This window comes from Nannospalax galili, unplaced genomic scaffold (assembly GCF_000622305.1).
Source record: "Nannospalax galili isolate Female #2095 unplaced genomic scaffold, S.galili_v1.0 scaffold2085, whole genome shotgun sequence".
In the NCBI taxonomy this organism is placed as follows: domain Eukaryota; kingdom Metazoa; phylum Chordata; class Mammalia; order Rodentia; family Spalacidae; genus Nannospalax; species Nannospalax galili.
Genome location: NW_008353877.1, coordinates 64629 through 89120, shown reverse-complemented (window position 1 = coordinate 89120; position 24492 = coordinate 64629). Strand labels below are relative to the sequence as shown.

At 47.6% G+C, this 24492-nt stretch overlaps 1 protein-coding gene across 1 annotated transcript in view; it reads right to left on the bottom strand.

Annotated features, from left to right (window-relative positions):
* Positions 1-21391, bottom strand: part of Gabbr2 (gamma-aminobutyric acid type B receptor subunit 2) — a 296026-nt gene extending 274635 nt beyond the window's left edge. The window contains exon 1 of the mRNA XM_008850966.1: positions 21335-21391. Within this exon, the coding sequence (XP_008849188.1) occupies positions 21335-21391 (57 nt within the window). The remainder of the gene's footprint in view (positions 1-21334) is intronic.
* Between the last annotated feature and the right edge of the window lie 3101 nt (positions 21392-24492).

The window sequence follows — 24492 nt, the reverse complement described above, 5'->3', positions numbered from 1 at the left end:
GTGTGACATCTGTTGCTGTACACCAGTCAGAGGTGCACCATTCATAGCAATGTGGCAGGCCACTCTCTGAATGTACCACACTTATCTATTGGTCCTCTATCAATGGACATCTGAGTTGTCCCCAGTGCTTTAGTTGATGTAAGCAAGATGACCAGACTTTCCACACACAGCTCCTGGCAAACATGCAGAGTTCTCAAAGACGTACACCTAGAAATGGAACTGTTGAATCACAGGGCATGCCCCACTTTCTCAGTGACTCATTGAGAACCCCCCAGCAGAAGCTGAGTAGCCTTACATCTACCTTAGTGCCAACTTCCATTTTTGCCAGGCTTGTGGGTATCTGTTGCCTCCATTCAATTCATGTACTCCTGATTGCTATAGAGGTTAAGCCATCTTTTCCTATGTTTATGGGCTGTCTGAGCTTCTTCTTTCAAGCTGGCGACTTCGCCTGGTTTTTTATTGGGTTGTTTTTCCTTTCCCTTATTGATTTGTTCAGAGTACTCCCAGCCACAATGCCAAATCAAAAAAAAAAAAGGATCATCCACACTCTGTGCATTGACTTCTGCTAATGTTCCAACTGCAGCCTAGTCTACCCCGCACCTCACCGGGCTCACTGCCAGCAAAGATTACACCTGCGGACCCTTCTTGGTGGCACGGCCAAGAGAGACTCCTTGTCAAAGTCCAGCCAACCAAAAGATACATCAAAATGTGGACTTCGGGAATGGAGGGCTTGTGATTCGATAGAGATATAGAGAGCTGGACCCACTTAACACAAAGCGAGGATACTGCGGAAACGTGAACTCGAGAAGGTGGAGAAGAGAGCGGAATTGGAAGATAGTTAATTTCCTCCTCCGCCATAGAAAGGCTTTAATCGATACTATCTGAAATTGAAAACTGGAGTTGAGAAGCCAGGAGTCTAACCTCACTGCTTTTCAGAATTTTTTATTACTCTTCAAGAGAGATGCTAGAAACAAATATTTTCAGTAGTGCAGGCAAAACTGTTTAAAGCCGAACAGTTCTTTTCTACTTCGCTTTTCCGTATCTTTCACTTTTACATGCAAATAAATAAGAGGTAACCTTAGCTTAACGGACTCTTATAATGATCCCCACATTGCAAATTCTTTCTGTCCCTCTGTAGTATGTACAGAGATGTCTGGAACGGGAGTCATGTGGTGCTAAAGATGAGACGGGGCGATTTTTTATGCTGGTATTTTTTTGTTCTGTTTGAATTTTTAAGTAATTACTTTTTATTTATTATTTTTTATGTGTATGAGTATATTGCCTGCATGTATGTGAGTGCACCCATGTCAAAGACAGTCTTTTTTTTTTTTTTTTTTTTGAAAAAATCTCATTTAGCTTTTAATTACTTTGAATTAGTTTTGTAGTCAATTTAGCCAAACTTACCTCTCTTATCCTCCTGCCCGCATATGAGTGTGTAATAACCAGTGACATAAAAAATTAGCGTAAATCTGTTGTGTATGGTGGAACATACCTAAAAGCACCTGAGGAACTGAGCAGGTGGATTGTGAATGGGTTTGAAGTCAGCCTTGGCTGCAGAATAAGACCCTGCTTCAAATGGAAAAAAACAAAGTCAACACAAGGCACAAAAGATTCTTCTTTTTTTTTTTTTTTTTTTTTTTGAGAACAAGTCTCATGTAGCTTTGAACTACTTTGAATTAGTTTTGTAGTCAATATAGCCAACCTTACACTCCTGATCCTCCTGCCTGCCCCTGCCCAGTGCTGGAATTACAGATGTGCACCGCCACACCAGGCTTATGCTGTGCTGGGTATCGAACCAGGGCTTTATGCATGCTAGGCACGCCCTCTGTCAACTGAGCTACATCCCCAGCCCCAGGAAACTCATTTTTAAACTGGGAGGCTTCCCACAGTGAGGTTGCTTTCTTAGCCACTCTGCGTCTCCTTCCTGTTCTTCTGCAAGTGACTCTCTGAATCCAAGAAGAGGGCCTCACCCTTACCATCACTAAGTGATGTTAAAATCAGCCCAGTACCATGGCCAGCTGAGATGAATGCACACTGTATTGATTTGTCTTTGCAACTAATTTCTTCAAACATTTTCTGATCATCCACTAAGGACCAGGCGCTATCTAGGAAACAGCAAGCTCATGGGCCCTTGGGCAGAGTGGATACTCAGTAAAGATTTACTGACCTGTTAAATTTGGAACTAAGAGCAATAGTAACTACTACCACAGCCAGTGTTTATGTAGCATTTATTTGTGCCATGCTAATCCTAATGCTTTATGTATGATCTCACTTAAACATCACAACTAGCCTGTGAACTAAACTGTAGCCAGTTATTATCAGCACTCATAGCTAAAGGAATAGAGGGGCTTGGAGGTGAGTCACCTGCCTGCATTCCAGAGCCCACGTTGCATGATACTTATGCTCTTGTTCTGTTCTTCCTGGGTACATAGAGACCATAGTCTCCAGCCTCCCTGGCATATCAAGTGTGACTGACTTTTGGGCATGGAATGTGAGAAAAGGTGGTGCGTACCATGCCCAGGTTAGCCAAGGTGTGAGTGAAGAAGACTCCAAGGACCTAGGAGAAGGGGCCCTCAAGCTCCTAGGACAGGGTCATAGATGGGTGCTACCTGGAGAAAAGAGAAACCACTGGTGGGTGGGGTGGGGAAGTGGCACCACATGCTGACAGCCTCCAGGGGTTGGGCCTTCAGAATCCACCTCAACTTTGGGGATGAGGCCCCTCTCTTGCCAGGAGCCTCCCAACCATGGAATGGACACAGTACAGAATAAGGACCCAACAATTCTGCTAGTGCAAGAGATACCCTGTGCAGTCTCTACATCCTGCCGGCCTGGCCGGGACTTCTCAGAGCAGTAGTGCAGCCCAAGGTGCCACCTCTCTTCTGACTGTCCCTTCCCCATGGTCTGGAGGTCCACCCTACCTGTGTGCTCCTGTTCCCCTCCTCATACATGAGACAGGCATCCTTCCAGCACCCTCTAACTCTACCTGCACATCTGCTCCCCAGATCACCCTGCCCCACACAGCCCTACCTCCCCAAACTTGACTATAACATGAACAAGAAAGGACCTTAAAACATACAGATTCAGGGGCTGGGGTGGTGGCTCAGTAGTTAAGAGCACTGACTGCTCTTGCAGAGGACTTGGGTTCAGTTCCCATCACCCACATGGTAGCTAACGGCCATTCGTAATTCTAGTTCCAGGGGATCTGACACCCTCTTCTGACCTCCGCGGGCATTGTGACACGAGTTCACTTACATACACACAGGTAATATACTCATACACACAAAATAAAATAAAAACAATAAATAAAATATTTTAAGAAAACCATCCAGATTCATTGGAATGTAGGGTGTGGTCAGCCAGTCAGATGACATCCATCAATATGACTTCTTAGCTGTCTGCCATAGCACTTTGAAACGTCAACATTCAAAAGGCCTGGGAAACTATCAGAGAAAGAGAACAGAAGTTACAGATAGATAGGAAAAAAAAAGGATTCCAGGGAGGGGCAGGAAGAAGAAAGTACACCTTAATACCTAAAAAGAAAACATCCACCATCTTTCAGAGCACTAATGTCAACACAGGGTTTTGGGGTCATAATCAAAATCCAGCTATGGTGTGCTAGAGTGGGCCATCTCATTCTCCCTGTACCTAGCAAGGGGCTAGCCCCACACAGGTATCTAACACACACGGACTTGGTAGAGTTTGCTGCTACAAGGCAGATTCCATCCCTGCTGGTGAGTAGGGCCTGAAATAAAAGTAGTCACCTCAATAGCTTTGTCTCAAAGAGCTTATTAACTACAGCCAGCTTGAGTTTTTCACACCCCTTCCCAGGGATAATGGATAGACCATCTGCTTCTGAGTCAAGATGGAGCAGCCACCATCTTGGAAGCCACTGGTTGCCAAGGCAGAGCAGAAGAAGAGCGAGAGAGGCTCATGCAGCCTTTGAACAGAGCCCACTGACCAGCTGTCCACCGGAAGGCTGAACCACTGGCATTTCTGTATTCTCCCCAAAGCTGTCACTCTGAATTCTTGGCCAGCTGCAGAATGAGTTACTTGAGAATGAAGGAGCCCCAGCACCCAGCTCTGGGAAAGCCAATTACCTGGTTTACAAAATGTTTTTCAGAGCCTGGTAGATACAAACTGCGTTTCCTAATTAGCTGTCAATAAGTCTCACTGCATATGCAGGTGTGACATTTCTAAAAGTCAGGGTCACAAACGCAGAGCTTGAAGGGGTGCTTTCTCCTGCAGGTTTGTGCAAATATCACACATTGTTAGCCCTCTCCCTAGGGATGGGGGCCCAGGTCACCTGCAAAGGAGGGACCAGACTCCTGCTGAGTACCACTGAGCTATCTACACTCCACAGTTGAGGGGCACATTGGCTGAGGGCCTAGTCTGGGTCCTGGGGAGAGAAGATAAGGGTACAATCCTGCCCTCAGGGGACTTGTAATCTACAAGGGGTGAAAAATATGGAGATAATTGAGGGAAATGTGGTAATTGGTATCATGGAGCTTTCAACTAGGTTTGGAGAACATTCACATCTTTCTTTCCTTTTCTTTTTTATTGATTGGTTTTTATTTTCTGTGTATGAGTGTTTTGCCTGCATGTATGTGAGTGTACCACATATATGCAATAGAGGCCAGAAAAAATTAGATCCCCTGGAACTGAAGTTACGGATGGCTGTTAGCCACTAAGTGGATGCTGGGAGCCGAACCCGGGTCTTCTTAACCACCAAGCCATCCCTCCAGCTCCCATGTGTTTCTTCATCAATCATTGGACGGTGATGCCTGACTGCAGCAGGTTCTAGGGATGCAGAAAAGGTTACATACAGCCATGAAAAATAGTTGGGGAGAGAGTTGAACAAAACTCTCTTATACAGAGCAGGATAAGAGTCAGGAAGATGGCAGAGATGCAAGGAACATTGAAACCACACGGGAATATTCTGCTGGGATGTCTAGGAGGCGGTGGCATCTGAGACGCTTACAGTGGGCAAGGCATGACATGGCAGGAAGGAACATTAGGCCTAGTTACAAGTATGAGCAAAGGCTCTGCGGTGGAAAGGGCGGGGCCTGTGGGAGCACAAGATGGAAAGGGGCATGGCAGGAAATGGAATGGCTGGAGTGGGGCAGGTTTGGGCCAGTACACAAGGGCAGTGAACAGCAAGCAGTTGCCCTTTTCTCTCCTCTAGGCAGCAAAAAAGCACTGGAGAACATAAATCAGAGGCAGCTGAGCAGAGCGCACTGTCTCACACAGGTGCCTCTGGCAGCTGGCACAGAGCGGGATGGCTGCTGGGGAAAGAAAGGACTAGACAGTAACCGGCATAGTAGTCCAGGTGTGAGGCACTTGCAAATGGCATGTGAGAAATAGGGCCCAGCACCATGGAGAGGACATGTATCAACAGGAGGGCCAGTCACTACCAGATGCTGAGGCATAATTTGAGTGGCTCATAATGTCTATGGAACACATTCAAATGGTCAGTCTCGGTAGCCTCCTTGACAAGCACCTAGGAATGGGGGAAGATGAAGGATGAAAGACCAAAGATGGAGTAAGCTAAGCTACATCAGGTTCAGGGACCCTACCCTGCTTTCCTCTGTGACCCGTCTTATTTGTCCTTCCTGTCAACAACACCGAGGCTAAGTTAGTAGATTTGTCAGTCAGGAAAGATTGGACTACACCATGACAATAACCCCCCCCTTCCCACCCACCAGCTCAATGGGTCATCCTGGAGAAGTTGACTTCTCTCTCATCAAGGAGGCTGGACACACCATAGACACTCAACACCCAGCAGACTAAATGACCACCATCTTGAATTCTGCCGGTTGCCAAAGAAGGTAAAGAAAAGCAAGGAGAAACTCAACCAGGACCTGAGTGGAACCCTCTGGCCAGACAGTGCTCATGAAACACATGGCCCTGCCAAGTACAGGAGACACAGAACAATTTACAACAAGCCAGAAGGAAAGGAGAGGTGGGTGTTAAGGAACCTACGAACAGGAAGGCCCAGCTCATCTCTCACGGCCCTTCCAGCTCTTCCAGACTGTTTTGCTTATGCTCAAGGCCAGATTTTGACTCAATTTATACACATCCAGCTCTTACTTAGCACTGACCTATGCCAGGCGCCATGCTAAATTCTTCCTATGCATTATCTCATTTGCTATTCATAATGTATCTTGTTCAATATTTGCAATGACCCTTTTAGCCCTTACTTAACAGAGCAGGAAATAGAGGTTCGGGGAGCTTAACTGACAATCTCAAGGTCACAAGAGTGGTAAGTCATACAGCCTGTACTTGCACTGGGCTATCACACTCCAAGCTATATGCTCTTAGAACAGTCTCTTTAGATCTGCCCAGGGATGGGGTTCAATTCAGTAGAGAATGGGGGGAACCCCAAAGGAGTTGATGTAGAAGTGATTATTTCAGCAAGAATGGAAATAAACTCTGGTCCTGAGAACCTCTGAGGAAAGGCAGAAAAATAGGGAACATGAAGGTAAATCTTGGGGACAATGCACCGGGCACCCAGTGAACAAATGGGAGAAGGTGGGTTGAGCAGAGTGCCAGCAGGGGCTCCCCTTATTCTCAAGGCCTTGTTTTAGCATTTTAGTAATTTCAAGGGCATACTTCTGTGGTGTTAAGTGCACTTGGTGTTGTGCAACCATTACCACTATCTATTTCCAGAACTTTCCATCATCTCAAACAGAAAAGCTCTCTACCTATTAGACTCTGGAAGTTCTTAAATTGCTTCACCCTGACAATGACATCATCAGAGTTGATGGTGGGAAAGAGGACCCTTGCAGCCAACTTGAAAGGTGTGACAGGGAGGAGGGGTAGATGAGACATTGTCAGGAGATGAGTGTGTGAGTCCAGGTGGGAGACACAGAGTGGGGGGCAGACAGTGGGCAAGTAGAGGCAGGAAGGGAGACTCAGGGAAGAAGGAATCACAGCCTCCTCCAGGGGCTCTGTGAGTCCCAGGTCACCAGGATTTGAGGAAGAGATGCCAGGAAGGGACGTTGGGTTCTGGGACAAAGCCCAGAATTTGATCCCAAAGCAGCCTAGGCTGGCCACTTTCCTCCCTAGGGAAATCACATCCTCAGACCCAATCATCTTTCCTGGTACTCTGGCAAAAGCTGTCCCCAGGGCTCACCCAGAAGCCTGAGGTCCATGCCCAAACATTCACTGGGTGCCTGCTCAGGTATGAAGGGTAGTTGCCATATGACATGGCTTGTCACTCCCACGTGTGGCCACTTTCATGCCTTGGACTGCCCTCTTCCCTCTCTCACAGTGTCCCAGGTGGAGTTAACATGTGCCTTCGCTGTCCTCCAGGTGGGGACAGGCAGCCACTCTCCAGCACGATGGATGTGGGCTGGGATGCTATCACAGGTCCCTGTGACTAAAGGACTGTAGTCAAGGGAACTTCTGACTCTGGGCCTGTCACAAATTCTTCCCCTCTGCAATACAAGCTTCTGTCAGACACCTGCTTCCAGAGACCCTTCCTAGAGGTGAGTTTCCAACTTCTTGCATCCGAGTTGCTTCCCAGTTCCCACTCTGCAGCCTCTGATCCCACAGGAACTGTCTCATCTTATTTGAAGTCATAGGAGGATCTGGGATCCTCTCAATATCCTGCTTCCAGTCTAAGGTGCAAAGGCAGTTTCCCAATCTAGATCCTTGGGACTGGCCTATACCCCAGACCCCCAAAGAGGCCCCCAAACCCATCATAGCATTTTCTGTGCAGGCCAAGTACTTAGGGCTTCCCCAGGACAGATCAACGTGAGGCTCTCCTGACCAGAGACAAAGGTAGGAATGTTTCCGACTAGTTACACTAACAATAAATGGAACCAACCTGCAGGAAGGGGACTCATTTGAGGTGAGGAACATAGTCTGCTCTAAGGAGTTTTGTGCTAGACCTTTAAATAGATGGCTGGTGGTTTAGGAAGGCAGGGGAGGTACTGTAAACATAGCCAAATACACATGGCTGGAGAGGTCATAGATCTTAAAGAAAACCCTAAGGCTGTCACACCCCTAGATAAATGTAATTTCTTACTATATGCTAAATGTGGATCTTTACAGACAAGTATGCTAGTCACACGCTCATCAAAGAAGCCTCTTTTGCAACAGATGGAGACCATTACAAAGTTCCACAACTGGCCACCCACAGAGAATAAGTGTCTTTGAGATACCCAACCCTAAGTGACACATCTACAATGGAACCTCTGCACCTAAGGCTCATGGAACACAGTGGAACAAGGGGTAGAGAGAACACTAATGCATCTCTCAGCTCTCATCAATGAAGCTCCCTCATGCAACAGAGGGCAATGAACACAAAAGAACACAAATGGCCAAAGCATAGAGAATGAGAGTCTATGGAGTGTGGTCCCTGGACAGGACTCCTATATTAACTTCACCCACCCAGGGCTCAGGGACCATTGCAGAAGAGGGGGCAGAAAGACTGTAAGAGCCAGGGGTGGAGGTAGATGACCATATGGAAAGATAGTCTTACAGGCTCCTGGGACCTTACTTACATGAACCTACAGCAGTACTGACAACATGCACAAGATCCATACAAACTCAAGCAGACAAAAACCCAGAATAGAACTGGGGAAATGGGCAGCAGGCACCAACCTTAGCCAAAGAACTATTGGCAGATGATCACTGCTGGGTGAGGGAGAGCTGATCTTCTTTAAGGGAGTGACGCTAGATAGGTTGACTAGACCCCAATGGATGAACTTGCACTGAGGGAAGTCTGGGTACACTAATACTCAATAGGCCTTAACATAAATGACAGAATGCATGAAATCTGGTGGGGGGATGCTTATGGGAGGGTGTGCAGATGGAGGAGGGGGTATAAAGATGATTAAGATGTTTTGTATGAAATATACAAAAATTCCAAAAAAAAATTATACCACAAAAAGGTAGCCTAAGTTCAGCATTTCGTTATAGTAACAGGGAGCTAACTAGTGCAGATGGCCCAACAGTCAGCACTAGAGGGCCACATGGGGCAGCAACTCAGCCTCAGTCCGCCATGAGTGCCATGTTTACTCAGTTTAATGAGCTAGACATCAACAAAGATCTCCTTCCAGCCAATCTCTGCCAGGAGTTGGGCAAACAGAGAGAGGAAGTCAGAGTCCAGCTCATGGGGACAAGAGAAATCAAGGCACAGTCATAGCTCAGGGTGGCGTCTTCATCCATTTGGGCTCTGGAACAAAATACCATAGACTGGGGTAGCTTTTGGACAACAGATGTTTATTTCCCAGCTCTGAGTCTGAAGAGTCCAAGATCAAGATGATTCAGTGTCTGGTGAGGATTCCAATTCTTGGTTCATAGATGGTGGCTTCCTGCCATGTTCTCACATGGTGAAAGAGGAGAGCAAGTTCCCTTGAGCCTCTTTTTATAAAGACACAGTCCCATCATGAGGGCTCCACCCTCATGATCTGATCACCTCCAATGACCACACCTCCTAAGATCATTGCCTTAGGGGAGGTTAAGATTTCAACAGATATTTTCAGGGAACCACAGGCATCAAGATCATAGCTGATGGATAAGTATACCATGAGAGGGGCAGAGAATGGGGCGCCCAGAGGAGACCCATGATATAGCACTAGGAACAAGGGAGGGCTTCCTGCTGCCAAAAGCACTGCTGCTTATGCTGGCTGGATGTGGAAGGACCCAGATGAGGGAGTAGGGAGGGTGGCCCACAGTGAGAAGGGCATTCATTCAGTCCTTTACTCACAATGAAAGAATTGATTGAGCACCACTTTGTGTCAGGCACTATTGCTAGGTGCCAGGGACACAGCAGGAGACAAAATCCCTGCCCTTGAAGATTGGCCGTTCCAGTAGGGGGAGGGAGATTAAAGATCAGGACAGGAAAGAGTCAGTGAATACAAGATTATGAAATGGGTGTTATAGAGTAGTAAACGCTCAAAGGAAAAGGAAAGTTAGGGCCAGGTCAGGAGGGAGTGAACCTGGTGCTGGCAGTTCCCTTACAGCCTTCTGTCTGACACCAGGGGTTCTGCAGGACCAGTGTATGAGGGGACACAGGGGACAGCAGTTGTGGGGAGGAGAGCTTAAGAACACCTTAAGGAATGAATGATAACAATCACAGTTGCCATTAAACCACCACTGCTGTCATCCCTAGCTCTCTGAAGAAGGTCAAAGCAACTTTATAAAAACCATAATGATTTAGAAAATGCTTTCCCCTAATTCTGGAAGTGTCTAAGCCAGAAAAGGGCCAATGAAAACAGCCACTCAGAATCCCACAATCAGAGGGATAGAGAACTCCAGAGGTGGCTTCTTTGTAGGTTGGTGGTGTGAGCTACCAGGTGCAGAACAGCACAAGAGGCAGGTGTGAGCTGAGGAGTAAAGTCAGATGAGAACCCAGTTGAGAACTCACGTGAGGACTCAGGTGTGAACTCAACTGAGAACTCAGGTGTGAGCACAAGTAAGAACTCAGGTATGAACCCACCTGAGAACTCAGTTGGGAACTCAAGTGGGAGGACCACAGAGCTGGAGGAAGGTCTCTGAGTTTTGGTCACTAATCACAGGCACTGGAAACATGGCTTCTGGGACCAGGAGTCACAGCAGGGCCCCATCTTACTTTACCAACTCCTAGCTGATGACCCTTGGGCAAGCTGTGATCCTTCTGAGTTTGCAAAGGTATCAGGAACTTCTCTCCATCACATGGCAATAGCAGATCGGATGGATTTAACAACACCTTTGGTGACCTGGGAAGATCCAGTTGCCCAGGGAGTGGGCCTAATCTTTGTTTGCTGTGACCTTGGGAATCTCTGAGTCTCAGCATCCTTGTGTCAGGCAGCCTCTAGCACTCTCTGAACTTCAAAGATTCTGGGAGGTTCCCAAAATTTGGTAGATGGTGTCCCTCCAGCAAGTCCTGCCACAGCCAGTTCCAAACTGGGTCTCAGTTCCCACCTCAAGGGCCTTCTAGCTCAGACCCAGGGATAAAGGAAGGTTGTGTGGCCCTCACCTGACCTCTTGCCCTGTAAACACCTGTTACACTCTTCTGGGCCCTTTGCCAGGTCTGAGGGCAAAGAAAACATCACCTTCATAAATCTGCAAGTGAGGCAAATAAGGATCTTAGGATTTATTCATTTTCATGTAGAAAATATGATGCTTCCCTGAGTAGCAACCTTGCTCTGAAACTATATACTTTGTTTCTTTCCTTAGGTTTAACAGATTCTTTCCTGTGCCTTGAAAAATTGAGCACTGGTGTTTGTGTTTTTTTTTTTTTTTTTTTTTTTTTTTTTTTTTTTTTTTTTTTTGCAATTTAATAGAAAAGAAAAGAAAAAAAACAAGCAGAAAATGGAATAGGTACTGAGTCCTTTTAGCTGAAGTACCGGGAATCATCAAAATCCCAGAGACAGCAGAGGACAAGGGAGTTTTCTTGCAGGCCTGTCCAACCTTTTAAGATGGTACAATCAACATGACATTGTCATCTACAAGGTTCATGTTTGAGAACAGCTCAGTTAAGTTCCAAAAAGAAATTCATAATATTTCAAGTAAGTATGCAGTTCTGTGTTGGGCCATGTTCATAGTTGTCCTGGGTGGTGTGAACCCATGGGTCAGGGGTGACACATCTGCCAGGGTAGAGTTTCATGGTGGGAAGATGAAAGGTTCAGGGGATTGATGGTGGTGACAGGGGAAAAGTGTGTAATGGAATGATGCCCCTGAACCATATACTTAAAAAGTTATTAAAATGGTTAAGTTTGAGAGGCAGAGGCAGACAGATCTCTGTGAGTTCAAGGCCAGCCTGGTCTACATAGCAAGTTCCAGGACAGCTGGGGCTACAGGGAGACCCTGTCTCAAAAAAGACCAAAAAAAAAAAAAGGGTAAAGTTTGAACATATTTTACCACAGCAGGGTGGTAACACTTTCCTAAGATGTCTCGTGGCCTGCTTCCCAATCCCAAATGGGAAGATAGCAGTTCTCCCTATTCTCTGGGCCTGTGTCTACAAAAAGAATCTATGTTTTATTCTCTGCTAAATCAGAAAGCGTTTTTTCAAACCAGACCAGCACAAAACTAAAGAGAAATCTAAATGGAACCCAATCACAAATACAAAATGGCCTGGTGTCTGGAGGGCCAAACCTGGGCAGACAGGAGCCTAGAGGCCTGTGCTGGCAAGAAGCCCAGGACACCCTCAGATGTCCCTGCTCCAACAGAGCCTCCACAGACCGCCCCCCCGACCCCCAAGTTCCTAAGAGAGCAGGTAGTTTCTGCCACAGCAGCTGGCTGAGTCTACATATGCTTTTCTTTGAGGCCTTCCTTATCGGAGGCCCTCCCTGTGGCTAGGGCTGATGGCCTGGGACAGTCCAAGAGTTGGGACTGCTGAGGATACACTACAGCAGGCTAGTCTATCCTATAGCTCTCCCACATCATGGTAAAGGATCAGGCTCTGGAGGAAGGTCCTGAGTTCCAGTCTCCCAGATGAACCACCTTGGCAGGCTCTTCAGCCTTTCTGCTTCAGTGCCCTGACACCCCAAGGATGATAAGTGTCTGACAAGCTGACACCCCAGAAGTCCTGAAGACTGTCTTGGGACCCTTGCACCCGTTAGTAACTTAGGTGCTCAGGAGGTCTTCACTGCATAGGACCCATGGGGGTTGGAAGAGATCACTGTACAGCTTCGGAGGATGGGCTCAGGCTCACTGGCCTCCCCCTTAAACCTTAGATCTATCTGTACAGCGCCCACCTTACCCACTCCTACAAAAGATGGGAGGGGCTACCCTCGCACCTCCCCTTCCACTTCATTCCTAATAAAGCCTGGGCCAGCTCCAGGCCTGCCAGAGAAGGAATGGGTGGTGTGGTCACAGGGGACGCAGGGGATGGGACATAGGGAACCCACCCCTTGCTATTGCCCACTGTTTCAGGACAATCCATTTACATGACAACCAGGCTTCCTGACCCTGTCAGCGTCAGCCTCCATCCTTGTGCATCTTTGTGGATGGATACACAGCCCTCATCTACCACTGGCTTCCGTAGCAAGAGTTTCCTTTCCAGAGGTTTTCTCAAGATCTACTTCCCTTACAAAACAGCAAGCAGTAGGTGGGATAGTCCCTTCGGCATTCATGCTTGAGAGGTGTAGGGAGCCAATAGCTCTTCTCCCCAAAGTCCAAAAGTGGGGTATGTGCAAGCCACAGGGAGACAAGGCTCTCCATAAGTTCTGGTGCTGCCTTTGCTTCCCAACCAGAGCCATGAGGGTCACCTCCGTGTGTGCTCTGTCTCTAAGACCCACATCACAGAAAAGACCAGTCAAGAAGAGCTCACAGGGTCATCTGGATCAAGAGCTACAACATACTGCCAGGAACCCCAAGGAGTCTGACATGTCTGAGTTCACATGATAATTCTGACAGTCCAGGAGTCAGGATATTTCACCTCAGCTCTAAAACAGAAGTTCAAGGATGTGTTGGCTTCCATACACACCAATGGAGCACAGAGCCTAATCTTGAAATCAAGAACTTGGCGGTCATATGCTGGGGACAATAATGAGGACTAAGTGCACACTAGGGCAATGACGACACTGTAATGGATCATTGTAACAGCCTTCCACTCTGGAGGCTTGCTGTGTGCCATGCCAAACCCCACACACTTTACACACATCGCCTCGCATGCCCATATCCCCACTCTACAGACTCAGAAATACAAGGTCTGGAGTCTGTGTCACCAGCTCAGAGACAGGAAGATGGCAGAAGAGGAAATGGCTTAGAACAGCAATTCCACACACTTACTCGGGCCCCCAGGAACCTGGGGGACAGGGGTGTCAAGCACCTTAGCCTCTTCAGTCTCCTGAGCCAACTAGGATGATGGCACAGGCAAGGAAGCTTCCAGTAATACACCCAGAGAAGGAAGAAATCACAATAGGAGACAAAAGGCTGTGTGGTGGAAGGAACAGGACACAGTACGCACTGCTGGTAAAATCCAATAAGAGCCACCTGTGGGCTGGACTAGACAGGCAGAGAGGCTTCTTGGAGAAGGAGGAAGTGGAGGAAGAGAAAGAAGAGGAGGGGGAGGAAGGAGAGGAGAAGGAGGAAGTGAAAGAGTAGAAAAAGGAGGAGGAAGGAGGAAGAGGAAGTGGAGGAGGAGGAAGAGGAGGAGGACAAAAAAAGCTGGAAAAGTGGAAAAGAAGCTGGAGGAATTGGAGGAAGTAGAGGAGAAGGAAGAGGAGGAGGAGGAAGTAGAGGAGAAGGAAGAGGAGGAGGAGGAAGTGGAGGAGGAGAGGGAGGAGGAGGAGCTGGAGGAAGTGGAAGAGGAGATGATTTCAATAGATGGGGACAGGACCACTGTCCCACTGTCCCAAGCTTGAGAAATGCATTACCTCTAGGTCCAAAGCATGACATACAATACTCATTCGTGACCCCACACCCATGCACCATCGCCCAGCTTCTCCAGAAGCAGAGGGAAGACAAAGCAAAGCCACACGGGGAGACAGAGCACTGATGCTGCACATTACACAGGAAAACAAAGGGATTTCACTAGGAGGCTGGTGATGCAGTCAGCCGCAATAAATAAATTAAATGTGGCATTGTTATCTCTCTGTATGTTGGCTTTAATTACTGTTTACTGAAAAACTGAAACTTCACATAGAAAAGGAGAAAAAAAATCCTGAAACTTGTGCACAGTCAGCTTCTGTGTAACAGATCTCACCAGGATCGGGGCTCAGAATTCCCCTTTTCCACTCAGGCAGGTCCAGCGGGAGGCAGCAGAGCCCGGACATATTTCAACAAGGTTGGCAGAGGTGGGGATCTAGAAGCCCACCCAGTGATCAGGAATATGTTTAACTGTGCAACAGCCCCACCTGCCTCCACAGCCGAGTCTAACATAGGCCATGCAGATGGACACAGTGTCTTCTATGTGGGTTGCACTCACTGCTTCGTTACCAAGTTTGTTTATGTTGCTGGCTCCCCTGCTGACCCATGCCTCAGAGCCCACCTGGGGACAAGACACATGATGAAGCCAGCTCTCCTAGGCCTGAAATGTGGCAGGAGATGGGCACCACTAGTTGCTGGGTCAGTTCAGAGAGATAGGAAGAGTCTCGTTTCTAGGTAGGGTCTTTGGTGGTCTTGAAGGTAAGGAGTCTAGCCTAAGGATTTCCAGCTTCCTTCCCCCCAGGGAATGCCTTGAAGGGAGACTAACATAGTAAGAGCCTGCTGGGTAGGGCTTTGGGCCCCACTAGCATCTAACCAGGAGAGCTCATATTGCTGACTTCATACATGGGCTTTATGCTGGTCAACACCATTTGCCAACTTGAAGGATCTAGAAGAACAGAAAAGACAAACCTCTGGGTATGCCTGCAAGGCATTATCTAGGATAGGTTGACTGACATGGGAAGACACCAGGTGTCATTCCACAGGCTGAGCTTCTGGACTAAATGGAAAATCAGACGAGCACCAGCATTCATCTCTCCTTCTTGACTGCAGAGGCGATGTGACCAGCTGCCACAAGCTTCTGCACATGATAGACGGTCCCCTCAAACTGGGAGCCAAAATAAACCCTTTAACTTGCTTTCAGATAATTTGTTACAACAAAGAGACAAGTAAGTAATACAGCCTTCTAGAAAATGTCTGAATGGAGGGTTCTGGAGTCAAGCAGGAGAGTAGCTACCAGGAGGTAAGAGCAGCCCACTATGGCCCTGTTGTAGCACCTGTGCCTTGCTCTGTGGACGTGTCCTCTCCACCCACATATCTCTGGGGCAGTGCAGACACTACCCTACCAGAGGACCTGTTTGTTGGCTTGGCCTTCGCACAACAGAGTAAGTGCCTCCCCCATAAAACCTCACAGGAGACCAGTGCAATGTTGGCGTTTCAGGTCAGGGGAGGGCTAGAGTTTTCTCTTAAACCAATTGAAGTTGAATTATAAACAATCTTAAATGCCAGGCTGCAGGGACACCTTTGTCCCACTGAGCATGTGACCTCCAGACCCCTAACCCACAGCCTACAATGGTGTCAACTGGCTCTGTATAGGGAACATAGATGCACTACAGTCAAGGCGCAGTGTAAACCCAGGACACACACCTGACCTGGGACCAGCTGGCACCAAAAGGATTTTTCTAAGTGAGAAAGAAAGGTGTTCAGTGTTGAGGATTGCTAGATGAGGCAGGACCGTGAGGGAGGGGGATGGGGCAAGAGGCAGGCAGACCCCACTGAGCTGAAGCAGACAGTAGAATCCATGGGGTGCTCCAGTCCCTAGAGTAGAGGGGAGCTACGTACAGAGGCCGACTAAGAAAGGAGCAGGCATATGCGTGCTCTGCTGAAGATGGCCGTGGGCTCACTAAGACTGCTGCTCCCACCTCTTACCACACCAAAAGCAGAAAGCTCGGGCTTTTTGCCACAAGCAAAAGCTCAGGAAAGAATTAATGAAAAGAATAAAAGAAAGGGCCAGGCAGACCCTAAAACCTTCCCTTTCAGTGACTCTAGGCCCTCCAGGCCCAATTGCAGGAAATACACAGCCAGATCCTCCTGTCAGAGCTAGAAAGAGGGCATTGAGGGCTGCGAAAGCGAGCCACCTCCCACTCTGCTGGGAAAAAGTTCTCCCCAGGCAGATTCTAGACTATTTCACCTTCCTCAGCAGCAGCAATACCCACAAATCAGTGTCCCCCAAAGCTGTCTCCACTGGCTTCTCCCAGCTCCAGGCCATGCATTACCACTCAGGCCCACATGTCCAAACCTGATCCTTGCCATCCTCAGATGCTCAACCAGTGTTGCAGAAGGGATAATGAGAGACATATAAAGAGGGGCTCCCGATTTAGACATGGGGCGGTTTTCTCTATGCAAGCTTTCTTCACAAGGATGGTTTTCAGCAAGTGCCCAGGAAACCTCAGCACTCACCGCTGTTAGTGTCCTCATTTGAATTAGCATTGGTGTTAATGTGCCCCCCTGCAGGTCCTGACACTAGAAAATTGAGAGGTGGCTTCACATGACCGCTCACACCCAGTCCAGTCTTGAGTTCATTTCCTGAGCATCTTTGGAAGGACTCTGCCTCCCCACCCTACACTGGCCTGGCTTCACCATCTTTCCCTTGGGTTATTGCAGGTGCCTCTACTTCCAGGCCATGCCTCCCCTCCACTATCCTCCTTGTGTCCACAGTGATCTCCCAAGCATGGAAAGCTGGTCCTGGCTGTCCTGTCCTCTGGTGAGCACCTCTGGCATGGCCTTCCTGCACACAGCTCAGATGCTACTCTTTGCTCCAAATCCCCCAATCCCACACAACAGAACTGACTTCTTCCACCTGCCGACATCCACACGCTTTATGGTAGCCATGCCCAGACCCTGGGGTGCCATGAAACACAATTTCAACAACAGAAGAATCAAGACACCAGGGTAGTTGTCAATTTTTTCCAGGACATTAAGAAACAAACTTTCTGGCTGTACCAAGTCCTTACTAGCACTCACTGCTGTGAGCGGCTACTCTGGTGTCTGTGTAGCGGTAGTACCATGAAACATTTCACTTGCTTTTCTGTGGTAAATATGAATGCTGGGTATAAGTTTGCTCCAGCCATTTGGACATCATTTTTATAAAAGAGAAATATAATTTTACATGAAGGTATCTTTTCAACTCTGTAAAACTCAATTATTTACTTTTGTTTTTTTCTGATTGATTGATCAAAGTTATTTCAATATAATCAATGAGTTCTTACGTATACACATGTATGTGCATATGGGTGCAGTGCCCTCAGAGGCCAGAAGAGGGCGATGGATCCCCCCCAACCTGGAGTTACAAACAGTTGTGAACTGGCTTATATGGGTTCTGGGAACTGAACTTGGGTCCTCTGCAAGAGTGGCAAATCCTTAAGTAATGGCTTTTAATGAACAAAACTTAGGTTTAATCTCATGAGCTGACATTTTGTGGCTTGACTATTCATTTTTAAGGTAATGTCTTTTAATGAACAAAGTTCTTAAATAAAGGTCAGTATCAATTTTTCAACATAAAATAAATCCCAACATTACCTATTGCCACAATTTGATTTTTGTTATTTTGTCTTTTTTTAATTATTTATTTTTTTTCAGAGCTGAGGACTGAACCCAGGGCCTTCCACTTGCTAGGCAAGCGCTCTGCCACTGAGCTAAATCCCCAGCCCCCACAATTTAATTTTTAAGAGGACAAGATAAGACAGGAAGGGATGGGAAGGAAGGGCATCATCACAAAGTGAAGGGGTGCCTTTAACAATTACACTAGCTTTGCAAGGAGTCCATCATTTACCTCATGCTACAGTGGGCTATCAAGGCCACTGTGGGCCAAGGGCTGGCCATGTGTCCCCCAGGCTGCTGCGTTTCCCGTAGGAAACTGGGTAAGCCCTCAAGGTGAGTGTTGCCTGGGCTGAAGGCAGGTGTGAAGCCCCCAATACTGTGGCTTCCTGGCACCAGGCTGCCTGGATAGGCAATCTCAGGTCAAGTCCCCCACAAACCAGTCAGCCATCAGGAAAGCCCCTGGTTGAGCTACTGAGTGTATTTTAAAAAGGGGTTACTTGAACAAGCACTCCTTCTGGTATCACTCGGGAAATACGACCAAATAAGACTAACAGTCGTAACAATCAAATAAACCTGCCCCAGCACTAGGGACAACTCCTGACTGTTAATTGGTTTGATGGGAGAGGGGAAGACTGGAGGAAAGGAGACTGAAGCTGCCACACAAGTGCTCAGCTCCTATTTTTAGCAAGCTACCTTCCACCTGCCACAAAGTAGGTAAATACATCTGCAACAGAGAGTCTAGCACTTGGCAGCCAGAGGTGGGCATGGTGTGGATGCAGCTGGGTGGCACTGAGCAAGGTGCTCTGCCTCTCTGCATGGGCTTCATGGGCTTCATCTAATAAGCACACGGACTCCTTTTCTGGCTGCTTTATAAAGAGCTGTGAGGAGGAAGACAGAATGATGTGGGCTCTGGGAGTTCCATAACTATCTATCCCTGGGGACTGCTGCCAGGACGACTGCTAGCAACACAAACACAGGAAGCGCCTAAGTTTGGACTCACACTGCTCAGCAAGTTGGACCTGATGCTCAGAGAGGTTTGGGTTAAGGTAGAAACACTGCGGATAAATGCCACACTTCCTGGGTCCTGTCTCCTGCAGAGCACCTACCTCATTTCACTTGTCCGGGCATCCTCTGCTTCAGAGAGACAAACAAGATCCCAAAGCCTGGAAGCAATCTCCCAACAAGACCCTCCCAGCCTGCTGCAACCAAGATTTGAGTGGCTGTTTTGGAGCAAAGGATTTGGTCTAGAATTTTCCACTGTGTTTCCTCAATGACCAACATTCATTGATGCTGGAGAAAGGAGGAATTTAATATTTCTAATTACTTTTTAGGGAGTAGTTTACGCCTAGAAATTTTGCAATTGATTTTCTGTCTAGTTTCCTCTTGGTTGGTATTAGTCTCTCGAGACCCTCACTGGACCTTGCACTACTTCTGTTCCTTCATATTGCAGATATATGTTTGCTATTTTTGTTTCTCCTTTTTTTTTCTTTTGGTCCTCCCTTCTGGGCAAGAACCAAGTCTCTGATTGTGCATCCCACTCCTGGGCCTGGCACGCCGGAAGGCTGAAGCTAATGCACTGGAAATACACACGAGAAGAAATGATTTGTCCCTAAGCATGCTGGCTCCGACAGAGCTCAGAAATCCCAGCCGGTCCAGGAGGCGAAACTGGCCCAAAGCTGATTAATTTTGCAAAACAGACCTTCTAGAGTAGCACACGAGAGCTTCAGAAAGAATATTCTTGGTTTTGCTTCCCACTGAGAGCTTCGGGGACCATAATTAGAGCAGTGAGGAGCAATAGCCTCAGCTCCAGATCACAAACCACAGGAACCTTCCTTCTACACAAAAACGTCCCGTTCCATCTGAAAATGTCACCAAAAATTCGGATTGGCACACTCCCATTCTGTTCAGTACATGTTTTTTAAACAGATATATTGAGATACAATTCATATAAAACACAATTCACCCTTTTAAAGCATAAGGTCCTTAAAAATAACATCTGCAATAAGTAAATATGGAGCAAATACTGTATTGTATATACTGTTAGGAGCTCTGGTTACTTTTTAAGAGCCGGAAGCTAGGGCTTAGAGACCCACCCAGAGCACAGGGTGGTCCTTTCCAAAAGCGTAGACCTCATCATCAGAGCCTCCTTATTAAACTGCAGTCTTAAGCTATATTCTAAACCTACCATATCAAACTCTGTCTGGCTGGTCCCTGTTTAATGAGCACCCCGATGACCATGTGTACCCATGTTCAAAGTGCCAGCTCACCATCATGCTAGGAGTCTTTGCTCAGCCCAACTCCCCGTTCTGACCCCCCACTCCCCACACTCATTCATCCAGGCAGCTCCATGGAGTCACGGATGGTAGGACCTCCTAAGTCTTCAAGGTTCTGGTCTACTTTCTAGCTTGTAGACTGCGTGTCACCCTGTACCTTCATGAGTTAGAACTATTTGTTGAAAGATGGTTCCTTAGCTACCCATCGATTGAGTGTTAACCGAATGCTGGTGCCAGCAGAAGTGGCTGTCAGTAAACACCTCCACTCTGCTGAGCCCTGTCTTCTGCAGGTGCCTCATTTCATGTGCCAAAGCATTCCCTGTTTTAGAGAGATAAGTAAGATTCACCAAAGCTATAAATTCTTCCAGCCAGTACTAACCACGGTGGTTATCATATCGCAAGTGATAAGGATGCTGTGCATTAAGGTTTTTCCAGTTTACAAAAACATGTCACATTCTCCCTTGGATCCTTGCAGTCACCTACGTCTGTAACTCAGAACAAGCCTTATTCTACCTACTTTAGGAATGGGAAATATGGCTCAGAGAAGTTAAGTGACTTTCTCGTGGACCTACAATTAGTTGACTGAAACTTGATCTCCTGACTCCCAGGACCTCAGTCATTCTTTGAGCACTGACTTTGTCACCACCTTGGAGCTGGAGATGAAAAAGTCAAGGCTGACATGGTCCCTGCCTCCTCATCTCCCAGCATCACTGCCCCAAACAAGGTTGAAGCCATTGTTAGTAGGAGACAAAGCCAGTATATGGGAAGGTGGTAAAGAGTAACAGAACAGATAACATGTGCTGATGGGGCACTGCCTGGGCAGTTGTGTTCTCCTGTTACCAAGGCCCAGCAAGGATATGCAATGCAGTAGGGCAAGAACACAGTCAATCCCAGGCAGGCATCTTACTGTACCTTTCCTGGTGCCCCAGAAGTCAGGATGGGTGAAGGGTAGGAGAGCACAGCTCTCAGTGAGAAAGAAGCGGGGATAGGCTTCCTAAGAGGGTGGAGCAAGGAGGTCATGCAGCAAGATGCCCTTCCCCTTCCCACAGGCTCTGCTGCATACCTGCCTTGGGTACCGCTCTAAGCCTGGACTCCATACTCACCTTCAATCCCCTGCCCTCCCAGGCCCCATAGAGCTGCTGTGATGCCCACCATCTCATGCTGGGGAAATGCAGAAGCCCAGCTTCAGGGTTGGCCACTGCCTTGATTCCTTCAGGTTGAAGGTCTTTTACTTTTCACAGATGACCTTCTGCTCAGTTCAGAATGTTAGTGCCATTCGGGACTGTGGCAAGGAGGAGCTCTGAGGTGCTCTGCCACTTTCAAACTTCCTTTAACTTGAGCTTCAAGTCATGTGACATTCACAGATTAGCTGTGAGATCTGGCTCATCACTCAACACCACAGCACCCTCTTTCTTCTCCTGGAAGAGGGAATAATGAGACCTACTGCCCAGAGTTGGTGGGAGGATCAGTGGAAATGAGCAAATAGGCGTAAACTTGGAACAGCGCCTGGTACATCATGAAACACTAGGGTGCCTACTATCATTTTTTTTTAATCATCACATTCCTTTTTTAAAAAAAATAAGGTGCAAATATCTGTATCAGCAGAGAATTGCTGCGACTGAAAGATAATTGTGCTTTATAAAATACTTTTCCATGCTTTCAGCCTGGGAATTTGCCCTTCTCCAGCCCCTCCCTCACCCACCTCAGGCATCCACATCCCAGCCACATCACAGCTGGCACTTTTCAGACATCTTCCACCTCTTCCCACCTTAGCATCTTTGCTCCCCGCCTCCCCTGAACAGGCCTTCATCTTGCACTCCAACTGTCCATCTTCCACCTACAAGCTAAAGCTTTGTCTACCTTTCAGGTGACCATGGGGGCGGGGAGTGCAGGAAGAAGTTTCCTGATAACTGGATAGTTTTCACACAGAACACAGTACCTCCTCCCTCTCTGCAGTAACCCATCCAGGTGGACTGAGTTCTAAGCCCCAGGCAAGGAGGGTGCAGGGCCAGAGTCCAAATCACTGAGCAAAAACCCAGAGGACGTGATGCTGAGTTTGAGACTTCTGGTTCCTGCTGGTCAGGAAGGAATGTGGCATGGGACATTGTTGGGCTCCAGGCTCCCCAGATGCCGGAATCCAGGCCCTTGCATCCACAAAGTAACTGTGATAGTCTCTCAGATACCGGTAAACTCTATAGGCACTGAAGGTTCAAAGTCAGTCCTCAGAGTAGCTTTCCTTCTATAACAGGGCAGGGAAGCTGTGGGCTGGGTTCGAGACCTAAACACAGGACTGCCTTGACAGTGAAGGGGAGAGACAGCAGCTATAGTTCACCATCTTCAGAACCCAGCTCTCATCCTCCCCCCTTCACCCCTGCACCTCTTCCCGGGCACCTTGCCAAAGGGAGGATCCCTGCCCCTCCTTCTAGCTGGCAAGAAGAAGCTGTGGGGATGAGCAGTCGGGAACCAGACCATCGGAGTCTAAAGCCCAGGTCTGTGACTTCCTGGTGGTGTGACAGTGGGCACATCTGACCCTTGAGTGTCCATTTTTTCTTTTTAAAAATATTTTATTTATTATTTTTATTTTATGTGTATGAGTGTATTGCCTGCATGTATGTGAGTGCACCGTGTTGTGCAATGCCACAGAGGTCAAAAGGGGACGTTGGATTCCCCTGGAACTGGAGTTAAGGATGGTTCGTAGCTGCCATGTGGGTGCTGGGAATTGAACCTGGGTCCTCTGCAAGAGCAGTCAATGCTCTTTACCACTGAGCCATCTCTTCAGCCCCATGAGAATTTATTTTTTCAACTGCCAACAGTGAGTAGCAACAGAGTCTAACTTCTAAGGTGCCCTGTGGTTTCCTTGAGTCTGAGGACACAGAGCCCACTGTCCGCACTGCTCAATGCTGGTGCCCAGTCCCTGGCTTGAAGTCAACAGTTGTAAAGATGAATAGGACCCCAAAAGGTATGTCCAGGACCTAATTCCATGGTAAGAGAGTGAATGTCACATAAGGAATTTGAGAGGAGCCTGTGGGACTATCCAGGTGAACCTATATCTCCTGAGTGAGGCAAAGATAGCAGACAGACAGAGGAGGGACAGTGTGGTCAGAGGCAGACACTAGAGTCATATGGGTGTGTGTCATAGAAAACCCAGAGCCCTGAAAGCAAGAAGAGGCAAGGATGGATTTTCTAGACCCTTCAGAGAGAGCATAACCTTGACTTCTGTACTCTAAAATGGAAAGAGGAAACTACGAAGAGGAAAATGGGTGCTGTTTGCAGCCCCTCAAGTGTAGTGGTTGCAACAACACGTGTCTTCTTGACATCACTCTTTCCCCCTTCCACTCCTTTCTTGGGGTCTCTCTCAAAAGACAGTTCTGGGGCCAGGCAGGTAGGGAACAGCTACCTCTCCTCAGAAGCTGGAGAGAAGTCCTACCAAGCAGCCACCTGGTGCTGCAGCCCCACCCCACACCCATTCCCCAACCCCAGACCAGGAGGCAGCTACAGGAGAAGGCAAATGGTCCTAACTGAGCCTCCTTTCCATATGAAGGGCCTTAATCATGTGACTTTGTGGCACCTCCCATCAAAAGGTGGTGCCTGCTTTCCCTTCTCCTGAATCTGGGCTGGCCTTGTGACATGATCTGCCCAAAAAGGTCTGATAGAGGGGTCGGAGAAGTGGCTCAGTGGTTAAGAGCACTGGCTGCTCTTGCAGAAGACCTAAGTTTGATTCCCAGCACCTACATGGCAGCTAACAACTGCCCATAACTCCAGTTCCAGGGGATCCTATGCCCTCTTATGGCCTGCATGGGCATTGCTCAATATGGATGCACTTACACACATGCAGGCAATAAATTTATACACATAAAATAAAAATAAATAATTTTTTAAGAAGGTATGATAAAAATAAGAAGAGACTTGTTTTAGGCCTGGGTCTTAGGAGCTACTAAGAAAATACAGGCAAACACACACGAAGTCAATAACTAGGTAGACAGTTGACCTTTCTGGAGCAATAAGAGACCCGAGCAATGAAGTTCAGAAGGAAAACAATGGTCTGCCTAAAAGCCTGCACCCTGGTAAACTCCAGGGGGAAGAAAACAGTCACAGCTTAAGACATCCAAATGTTGAGAGCTGCCCATCCTTGACCCTCACTATATCTATAGGGTAAAACTTAAGAATTAACTCACCAAGAAAAGTGAACCCTAAAAAATGAATGGGGTACAAAAATGATGATGAGCAAAGACAGTGGTAAAATCTGTTGGCAAACAATTGG